Raw genomic sequence first — 11,203 nt, 5'->3', positions numbered from 1 at the left:
TTATCTGAATGCAAATAGCTGGTAACAACTAGTTAATAACAAAATGTTATCCACACAAATCGTTTTCCACAAAAAAATGGGTCACAGTTTTAATAAATTCAATGTAATAAAAATAACACGTCTTCATAGTTCTTCTTTACACAATAATAATTAGAGGTGGGAGGTGGTGGTGGCTTTACATTGGGGTACCATACGGGAAACTAAACAAGGCTTTTGTCACATTTAGCTACACTTTACGAAACCGTTCAGGTCCTCCAGGAACTTGATGTACTCCTGGTGCTCCAGGGCAGTGCTGAATTCCATCAGCTCATCGGCGAAGGTGTTGTCTACTCCGCGGTCAGCCAGGAAGTCCATCAGATGGTCATACAGGGCCTACAGCGCACAAAGGCAGAGACAAGCAGGCCGAACAAAAAACAATTACGCACTGTGTGACTTTTGCTCATTGACCATTTGTTGTAGATAAAATGCCTAGACTGTCCAGGGATGCTACTAATATGACTGCAGTTTACTAAAGTGATAGCCGTTTCAAACTCCATTTCAGCTATGGATGGTATGATCCTTCCCTTCTATCTCACACATTCTTATCAAAATGATTGATTGAATTCTGATATAATTGCCAGATGAAATGAAGTCTTGCTGCTAAGCTCATGTCAAAATCGAGTAATGTGTGAGATGTATCTGAAGTTGACTTTCCGTTTCAACAAAGTATTACTCAACTCCTTCATTTCTAACACACCACAACTTCAAATCAAGAGCAAAGTAAAACTGTGTTGACATCACACTCAAAGGCAAAGGAGACTTTCGATTTTAGCCTTTGCACTGGCCGTAACAGAAGCGTTGGCTTATCAAATTTGTCGATGAAAATAAGAATGCTATTGTATTGATTGATTCTGCTGACCACACGAGTCCACTAGAGCACTTTACATATAATGAAGACAAAATATAGCATTTTACTAACAATTTGACATCCACCACCAGGGCAAGGGTGCATGTGTGGAGACAAAAAATTGTCTAGTAGAGCAAGATACCCCAAACCCAGACCACTCATAGCAAAGGAGTGTGCTCAATTTCGGCCCCCTAAGGGGGCGTTGTTACCTCCTCCTTCTCTGGTGTTTGGTGGCGGCTTACATAAGATGTGCGCTACCGCCACATTTATTCTCTAAAGGTCTCCTAACCTAAGCTCTCTGAAAGGGGCGTTCACCAGACGTCACATGGATACAAGAAAAGTATGGGCTTGATGCGTCTTTACTCTACTATACGATTCTTCGGTGGAGTCTTACCCAGTCTAAGGAGTCTGTGTTGAGTGTGTAGCTTGTCTCCTTCCAGTCCGAGTCCCCGGCCGACTGAAAGCTGACTTCCCGAATGGCAAAGATATCACTCTCCTCCTCACCCTCACCATGGCCAATCTGCCGGGAAGGAAAAGCTCCTTAACTCAATGGGTTCAAAATCAGTGTATGTCTAGCACAGTACAGTGTGGTCTCATTTGAAGTGACAACAAGTGTAGTAAAATGCAATGAATATTCTAAATGTTAAACTGAATGGTGGCAATATTCATTTTATGCACGAGTCATTTAACCCATTGATGCCTGAAGCACTTGCAGAAATGGGTGCTCAATGCCTAAGCCATTTTTGGGAAAAGGTACCGTCAGCCAATACAAATCTAAATATCTCAGCATTTGAAACACATAAAAACAAGAAACTAATTTTCTTAAAATTATGGTCAGACTTATCTCCAGTTGTGGCTGTTGATAAGATCTGCCAAAGATTCTAAGGCACACTGCTGGTGAACTTAAAAAGCCTTTAATTAAACGGGCTGACGCGTTGCGACTACTGTCTTCTTCAGAGCCTAAACACTGACTAATTCCCAAGTCCCTATAACAAGGAGAAGGCTCAGGTAATCAAGTAGGACTAAATGGCAGGTGCATAGACTCCACCTATCAGTCAGTTGGTGGTGCACCATGTCACACATAAAAACATCACACACAAGTTAAAAACAATTATACTACTTATGAGGACTAAAGTAATCACTTCATAAGGGCCACAAAGAACAGTTCATCTCAAAGTATTCTCCTTCTCCTTGTTATAGGGACTTGGGAATTAGTCAGTGTTTAGGCTCTGAAGAAGACAGTAGTCGCAATTTGTTTGTTTAACTAAAGGCTTTTTAACTTCACCAGCAGTGTGCCTTGGAATCTTTGGCAGACCTTGGCACCTGCTAAAGAGAATAAAGTGAAGCAGCACTCCTCCATGATCAACATTCCCCAGTGAACAGTTGATTTTTTTTAGCATATAAAAAACTAATTTTATTTAAAAGCTAAGACCCTCCTCTTCGATTAGAACCTGTTCATTCAGATTTAACATCCCAACATTTTTAATAAAAAATCTGAAATCTCATGAGCCTGAATGTTGCAGCTCCAGGCGCCAGGGCCAATGTTGCGCAACGCAACATCTAGCATCAATGGGTTAAACTCTCTTTCGCTGTTCCACACGTGAACTGAACATTCAGGAATTTATTTGAAAACTAATACCAACAATACTCTAAAATGAGAAGTCAATACAGGTGTAGAAAAAGCAGTTCAAAGTGGTGCTCTTGGGGTAGGGAAATCCACGATCAACAAAGAAACAGGTCCCAGGCTAAGTCTTTCCATTGCCCTGATGACCACTTTTGTGTTCGAAACATGTCGCCATTTTAAATTATGAATAGCCACATATAATAAAGGCTTTTAAAATGTTCTCCTCTTCCTGCAGATATACTGCTGAGCGCCTGGGAACTGTTGTTTTGTTGACCAACAACACGGTTTGAAACCTGGGGTGCGTTTCTCGACAACAACGTTGCATACTAAGTTAGCAACTTACTTTGTTGAGAAATGCAATTTTCCCTTTGGAAACCTAGTAAGCTGCTAACTGGTTAGCAACAATGCTTTCAAGAAACAGGGTCGAGAATACTCAGTCACTGCAGGAATTCTTTTGAAGACGTCAAACTTACCTCGTCCTCAGGGAAGTGACAGTCAAACACCAAGGCTTGGCTTGCCCCCCCTTTCACCACCTCCACAACAAAGTTGGGGGATGATACAAGTTCAGGCTGTTGAGAAACAAACAATTAAACAACAGTATTTAAATGTAGATGCAAAACAGCTACTGCATACTCATGTCTGTGTGCATAACAAATACACAATTTTGTCATCGTGTGTACTTATAATGGAGATGACCAGTGTTGTGTCCCTTGTGTGTGTTGTTGCATAGTATGTGCTTGCAGTCGGATGTTTATGTTAGCACTTCAACGTCTACTTGAGGTCTTGAGCTGCACAGTGACACAAATGGCCTTTTAAATGACATACCAGTTTTCTAATGGCCTTGGTGAAGCACACACAGAGGATTTTGAAAAATGATGTAGCAATTCCTTTTACACAGCATATGTATCACCACAGTAAAGGGTTCCTTTAGGAGCACATGTTTTAAAATAAAATAACCGTTCTAGGGAGATAGGATTCTGCATGTGTGTAAACAATCGGTCCAAAAGGATGCCTTTACAAAGACATCCATACAGGTGTGAACACGGTTTACATCTTAGTGAGATAATCAAAGGACTACCTCGTTCTCTGCTGGTTTCTGCCCCTGCTCTGGTTCTTCCTCCACGCTGGGTGGGATGCTGTTGTTAACATTGAATGTGACAGTCACTCTGAAAGGAGGAAAAACAGGAATGACTGTCTGAACTCAGGGGAACAACTGAACAAGGCTTCAGAAAGTATATGAATCAATATGATTGATTAGGGCTGAGCAAGAAATTGTTGCATCAATCAAAAGGGAAATGTAACCTGTACACCTATGATTGGACTATGGACATGACAACAAATTTTATTATTTTTTTACACATGGCAGCTTTATAATCATGGGCAGTCATGGGTAAGTAGTTAGGGCATCAGACTTGCTGGTTTAAGTAACTGGGGGGAGTAATTAACCAAATTAAAATGTGTTTTGGTCCCCATGTAAAGTCATTAAAGTATTGATTAATGTCTAAAGCAAGAATCATTGTAATTAATTACTTCAAACATTTTTTTAGTGCGTATACACGTGTAGACGTATGGGAGGGGTTGCGCGGCTTGTCATGGGTACAGGAAAGGGGGTGCTTTATGATAAAAGGTTAAGGACCACTACTCTGAGGTACCCTGAACATGTTACCGTCCCACCGCACTATTCCCTGGCACGCCGTTTGAGACTGGCCCCTTGCAAGGGTTAGGCATAAATGCTATTTCATTGTGTGTGCAGTGAGTGCTGTGTCACAATGACAATGGGAGTTTCCCGGGTGGGCCTTCATTTACTGTTGCAGTGTTTAACATTTGTTCTGTAAAACATATCGCCCGGCCACATAATTCAAAACACATCAACTTATGTTTACTCACTTGTCTCCAGAAATGGATTTAATAAGTTTAGCTTCTGTGCCATTCAACTCCAGCTCCCATCCACCAGACATCTTGGGAAGTGTCTTGCCTTTCTGAATCTTCTTCTCTTCCTTTATTTCGTCGTTCAGAAATTCTCCGAAAGCTTTGTCACCTAATGTTTTAGAGAACAAGAAGATGCACATTTGAAGTTGGATGTATGTGTTGGTGTAGACTAGTGATGCAACATTGAATCACACTCCTTATCCATTGGTTATGTAGGATAGGCTACTTCACTCAAGGTCACATGACGATGGCAGAGGATAACTGTGCCTATTAGCTTATCCATAGAGCTATAGGCTGTTAGCTCCCACATCTCTTACATTTTACCTTTACTGGATGTCTTCGATATGATAATTTAATTTACATAAAATGACCCATGAGCTTATGAAATAGTAGCCTGCATGCTTGAATATCCAGGTCTAGAAACGTCATGAGGCATGCGGAGCACCGTACAAATACCGACCAGCCCACTTGACATTTTCATTGATTGCGTCGGTAGCCAACCAACCTGGAGACGTAGGTTGTATGCAACTAATTTAAACCAGCAAGCCGTTAAATAACTGGGCACAATCATAAACCATGACGCTGCTGGTCTTGGGAAACTTAATGACAACATCAGAGCAGCGTTGCTAGCTGATAGCGTACAGTTCAATTGCTAAGTAAGGAAGAGTCAAGAACAGTTCTGTAACAACTAAGTCAAACTACCTTACCTTCCGTATGAAGGCCACCGCATCCACACGACACTGTCGGCAGAACACCTTTGGACGTGAAAAGTCTTGGTCTGTACCCTGACGCCGCTCCATTATTGCACATCATCCAGATAGACCGGGTGAAAGGCCGGATAGGTGCCGAGCTGGGGACACATAATGCGGATCTGACGAGTGGCTCTACCGTGCGTGTAGCAGACGCTGTAGATGTCTTATTTGTCAGACGTGTAGCAATGCTAACGGCACGTGAAATGGACTTAAACATCTTCACTTCAACTCCAGACGTTCTTATCCCACTTCTTGATTCGTCTCTCCGCAGAAGACCAGCCTAGGACTACAATACACACGTGTGGTGCTGGATTGGAAAGGACACGATGACCTCACAATTTCAACTTCAACCTTGGACCCGGAAGCTCACGGTCATTCCCAATTCATTCTGGGACATGTAGTTCTAAATCAACAAAAAAGGTTAATGCATATTGCCAGTCTAGGTTGTCTATGGGGTGATGATACAGTATTTGATGCCTGTTAGCACACACAAAAAACGGTGCTGAAATTTGATGTTCATTTTGGGTTTTTTTTGGCATAAATTGCCTGTACAGATACAACAAGATTTTCAAATTTTCATCATGTTGTTTTCTCAGACTTTGTTTGAGGGTAGCTGAAATGTGCAAGAAATGTGACTCGCAGTTGCTGCTGTTTTCAACTCAGTCCTCCTTGTTTGGATAGTAAAAACGACCAAGAAAACGTAGGCCCTAACGCTGTTTTATTTTGATGAATTAACCCCGGAAACAAGTGTTTCATTTTCACACCCGAATCAATCAGGATTTAACAAACTCATAATTTTATTTTATTCTAATTTTTTATTTTATTGGCCACGGGGGCAATTAGGCCTATTTTGATTGGGAGATTAAAGTTAGTTTGATATTGGACATTCATTTCACATTCAAAATAAACACTTGATGGATCTGAAAAATCTTGTGGTACATGAGGGACTTCTGTCCCTATGTTAAAAAAATGGTTTGATGACTCAAGGTCAAAAGGTCAAGGAGCCTAATTAGTTTATATCAGCATATTAAGTATTTTTATTATTTGTAGAATTACTCGAGTGCTAAATCTAAAAAACAAGTCTTGTGGTAAATGAGGTATATTTATCTCTGTTTTATAAAACTGGTGTGGTGATCCGAGGTCAAAAGGTCAAGGGGCCTAATTCTTTTACAACACATTTTTTATTATTTTATTTTTTTCTGAATTGACAGAATGAAGAATGACAAAATGAACTCTTGTGGCATATGAGGGACACATGCCTCTGAGTTACAAAACTGGTTAACCGACTCAAGGTCAAAAGGTCGCGGAGCCTAATTGTTATATACAATATTACGGTGGAATATACTGGACACAGAGGTGTGCAACTCTCGGCATAGCAGCCATTTATTATTCTGAAACCCGCGTTCCCAGCATGCCCTGCAACAGTATTGCTATCCGCAGCATCCGGGAATATATGGCATCAACAGGCAATGAAGCAGACATAACATTTTCCCCCCTCCCCAGGGGAGACCCAGGAACATCGTTCATAAAATGTCTAACTCAGAAAGTACAGGGGTTTTTTTTTTTTGTAACACCTACACCCTTTCCCGCACAATATTCGGACATCGGATAAAGTCCAGGCTCGGTCTCAGATTTTCCCCTCCCCTCCCCGTGGCAACAGTAGAACAGAAAAAAAAACACAGTGGAAACGTCTCCTAATCGCTTCCTAGGAATGAAAAAGAGAAAGGTTAGTATGAGAACACTGAAAGCACATAAAACAAGAAACACGTCAGAGCACAAAGTCCCTGAGATGGCCCGGATGGGCCCGTGTACGAGCCGGACGCCTGGCCGGGTCGTCCGGGCCAGTGGGACCCGGGTCAGGGGCAAGGTTGGCCTCCAGGTCTGCTGCAGTAGGCGGCGGCACCTTGCGAAGGCGGCGGGCATGCCACCTTGTGCCATCCGTCAGCCGGAAAGTGGCAGGCCCCAGCTGCTCAGTCACTTGCAATGGCGCAGACCAGAACGACTTCAGCTTGTGGCCCCGGGTAGGCCTGCGGATCCTCACCCAGTCCAGTGGGGCAAGTGTGGGGCTTTTTACCCTGTGAGAGCGGTCAAAGCGCTGTTTCGCTCTGCGTTGGCGAGTGGCGACCCGGTCTCGCAGCTGCTCCGGTGTCTGGTGTCGTGCGCTGTGCGAGGCAGACGGTGGTGTGCCGATGGGGACCCGCAGACGATCCAACGGCAAAGGCAGCTCCCGTCCCAACATGAGACGCGCTCGCGAACTACCTGTGGTGGAGTGCTGCGTTGCCCTGTAGTGCAGCAGGGTTCTCCGGAGTGCAGCCGGAAACTGGAATCCTTCTGCCAGGTGAGCTCTGATGCCATTTTTCAGAGACTGGTTGAGGCGCTCCACACCCCCGTTGGCCTGCGGGTTGTAGAAAGCGGTGCGGATGTGTTTGATGCCGCGGCCACTGAGAAAGGAGGTGAAGTCGGAGGAGATAAATTGCGGGCCGTTATCTGTGGTTATTGCTGACGGCAGGCCCCAGCGTGTGAACAGAGATTCCAAGAAGTCAATGACGACGGAAGTGGTGACTGATCCTGTTGAGACCGCTTCTGGCCACTTGGAGTGGAGGTCGTAAGCTACAATGAGGAAGCGTTGGTGATGCGGCACGCCATGGAGTTCGCCACAGATATCCAGCTGGACATGCTCCCAGGGTGTGGCTGGCCATTGCAGCGGCTGGAGGGGAGGTGCCGGTGGAGGGCCCGTCTTACCGCTCACCAGGCATGCAGTGCAGTCCCGCCCCATAGCCTCAACCTCATCATTCAAGCCAGGCCACCAGACTGAATCTCGGCACCGCTGCTTCATTTTGACGATGCCCAGGTGACCCTCATGTACCATGGCCAGCACGTGGGCTTGGAGGCTAGCGGGGATGAAGGTACGGTGGCCCCGTCCCACGCAGTGGTCACCCCAGCAGAAGAGCTCATCCTTCGCCCGGTGGAAAGGGATCAGTTCATTGGGGAGGCTGGAGGCTGGGGGCCACCCTGTGTGAATGAAGAAGCGAAGCTTTGCCAGGACCGGGTCCTGTTCAGAGGCCTGCTGGAGCTCCTGCAATGACACTGTCGATTCCAGAGGGGAGTGGAGGAGCTGTACGAGGTCGCAGTCCATGTCGTCCGAAACATGGTTCACGGCTGAGGATTGAACTGCTGAGGGCTGAGTGGATCGTGACAGGAGATCCGCAACCACGTTCTCCCGGCCTGGTGTGTACTGTATGGTGAAGTTGTACTGGTGAAGCCTCTCATACCAGCGGTGGATGCGCAGAGGTCTGTGCCCTGATCCAGATGTCGCGAGGAGGGACGTGAGAGCTTGGTGGTCGGTTCGCAGCGTGAAGGAACGGCCGTACAAGTAGATGTGCCAGCGCTCACACGCCCAGACGCAGGCCAGGGCCTCCCTCTCCCCTACGGAGTACTTCTGCTCAGCTGAATTGAGGGCCCGTGAGGCGAAGGCGATGGGCCGCTCCACTCCGTCGTGAATCTGAGACAACACAGCACCAAGTGCAAAGTTGGAGGCGTCGCAAGTGAGGAGTGTTGGGCTGGCTGGGTCGAAGTGGGCGAGGACAGGTGGCGAGATGAGTTGGGCCTTCAGCTGGGAGATGGCACCTGTGCAGGCCGGAGTCCACGCCCATGTGGCGTCCTTCTTGAGGAGCTGACGGAGTGGTGCTGTAATGGCCGAGTACTGAGGGAGGAAGCGCAGGTAATACGCTGTCATGCCCAGGAAAGAGGCGAGCTGGGCCGGACTGGCAGGCATGGGCAGCCGCTGGATGGCCTCTATGTTGGACTGTAGAGGGCTGAGCCCGTCTGGGGTCAGGCGAAACCCCACAAACTCCACCTCAGGTGCCGAGAAGAGACATTTCTCCCCATTCAGCGTGAGGTTGTGGGAGGTTAAAGTGTCCAGCACCTGTGTCAAACGTTGGTCGTGGATGGCGGGTGTCGGTCCATGGACCACTATGTCGTCGAGGAAGATGACCACTCCTGGAATGCCAGCAAAGATGGTGGACATGATCTTCTGGAAACAGCTAGGGGCAGAGCAGAGGCCGAAAGGTACCTTGGTGTAGCGGAAAACACCGGCATGTGTGACAAATGCCGTCAGGCTGCGGCTATCAGGGTGGAGAGGAACCTGTAAGTAGCCCTGACGGAGGTCGAGCTTGCTGAACAGCTTGGAGCCGTAGAATTGAGAGGTCAACTCCTCTGCGGTGGGCAGCGGGTACTTGTCGGGAATAACCGCTTGATTCACTGCCCTCAAGTCGATGCACACTCGCAGGCCCCCTGATTTCTTTTTTGCTATCACCAGGTTGGAGATCCATGGTGACGCGTCCACCGGTTCTATGATGCCGCCTTCCAGCAGCTTCTTTAGCTCCGCCGTGACGTCGTCACGCAGTGCCAGAGGAATGCGGCGGAGAGGTTGGATGATGGGGCGCCTTTCCATGCGCAGGAGAGGCTGGTGCGTGAAGGCAGAGATGGAGCCCAGGCCAGAGAAAAGTTGGGGCCACTGCTGCTCCCATGGCGATCCGACGTAGAAGATGGCTGCACCCCTGCTGTCCAGGAAGGTGAAGCCCAGGATGGTGATCAGGTCCAGGCCCATGAGGTTGGCGCCGTGTTGTGCCACTTGGAAGGTGAAGGCTGGGACGCATTTGTTGCCGTGTCGAACTGCACAGGTCAAAGAGCCCACCAGGGTAATACTTGCAGGGACGCGTTATCCTATGGTGCAACCGGTGCTGCAGCACCGGGCCCCGCCACTAGAGGGGGCCCCGGACGTCGTGAGATTGGAAAATATGAAACGATATTTTGAGACAATCAATTGTATTTTTGATGCATTTCGCCATCCGTAGGCAAGCAGAGGCGCATATGCATATCCAGGGTTGGGGAGTAACGGATTACATGTAACGGCGTTACGGTAAAAGAATACAAAATCAATGTAATTGTAATCCGTTACATTACAAGCAAAAAAATATGTATTCAGATTACAGTTACATTCAGTGGGAATGGGGATTACTTAACAGGATTACAATTCTTGCGAAATTGCGTCTTTGGTCCCTTTTATTTATTTAATTATTATATTAACTGATTTATTTATTCATTTATTGTTATGCCGCGGCTTGTATGTTGTGATTTTTGGTTTTATTCACAAAATACAAAGTGTCCCAACTTTTTTGGAATCCGCTTTGTATGTTTCATCAGTTTTAGCACGATCTCTCTGCAACACGGTGTAAAAATATAAACTCTTCCTTGATTAATTGCACAAAGCAAGTGTTCAAATTAAAGGATGTAGAGTTATATTTCGGAAATTTGTACACAAACCTTTTGCAATTTGACGATATCTCAGCATCGGTCAGGGAAACCGCTTCTACTCCATTTTTGCATTTTTCGCCGAGCTGTGATCAACTTGTTGTTGACCGCTGCTCTCTTGTGGCGGTTTCCGTGTACTGCAGAACGTTTGGAAATGACACGCAGGATGTTTTTGAGATGGATTTTTTTTGTGTGTCAGCGTGGAGAGGGCTTTGAATTTGATGCATCAGCTTAATTACCTCAAAACAATAAGTCTGCTCGACTTTAACAACTGATATGTTGTCTGTACATAATGCTCTACCTTATTAACATATTGGATGTTTTGAAAATGCCAGCATTTTGATTTTATTCACAATCAATGCATCAATGCATTTGCTCCATAGGGAAACTTACAAAGCATACCACGACGATCATTTAACAAAACAAAAGTAATCCAAAAGTAATCCAAAAGTAATCCGTTACATTACTTAAATATTGAAGTAATGGGATTACATTACTGAATACATTTTTGAAAGAGTAATTTGTAACTTTACCGGATTACATTTAAAAAGTAACTTCCCCAACCCTGTGCATATCTTGTCACCTGGCTAGACAGGCAGCTTGGGCCCCCCAAGATTGTAGCTGGGGAACAGTAGTGGCGATTTGTTACAAGTGTTCTTTCTTTTTAATTTTCGCGTGGCCCCCCTACTGAGCCTAGAA

The 11,203-nt window shown here is 45.9% G+C and overlaps 1 protein-coding gene across 1 annotated transcript; it reads right to left on the bottom strand.

The window, feature by feature from the left end:
* Positions 1 to 59: 59 nt before the first annotated feature.
* Positions 60 to 5,765, bottom strand: c1qbp (complement component 1, q subcomponent binding protein). The gene is made up of 6 exons (XM_063203548.1): positions 5,147 to 5,765; positions 4,398 to 4,548; positions 3,589 to 3,676; positions 2,984 to 3,079; positions 1,281 to 1,406; positions 60 to 372 (listed from the first exon to the last, which is right to left on the bottom strand). Exons 1-6 carry the CDS (start codon positions 5,406 to 5,408, stop codon positions 223 to 225), a joined length of 873 nt encoding a protein of 290 aa, XP_063059618.1. The 5' UTR covers positions 5,409 to 5,765; the 3' UTR covers positions 60 to 222.
* Positions 5,766 to 11,203: the final 5,438 nt, after the last annotated feature.

Source organism: Engraulis encrasicolus, chromosome 7 (assembly GCF_034702125.1).
Source record: "Engraulis encrasicolus isolate BLACKSEA-1 chromosome 7, IST_EnEncr_1.0, whole genome shotgun sequence".
NCBI lineage: Eukaryota > Metazoa > Chordata > Actinopteri > Clupeiformes > Engraulidae > Engraulis > Engraulis encrasicolus.
The sequence above is the reverse complement of the archived record's forward strand: the minus strand, read 5'-3'. Positions and strand labels throughout refer to the sequence as shown.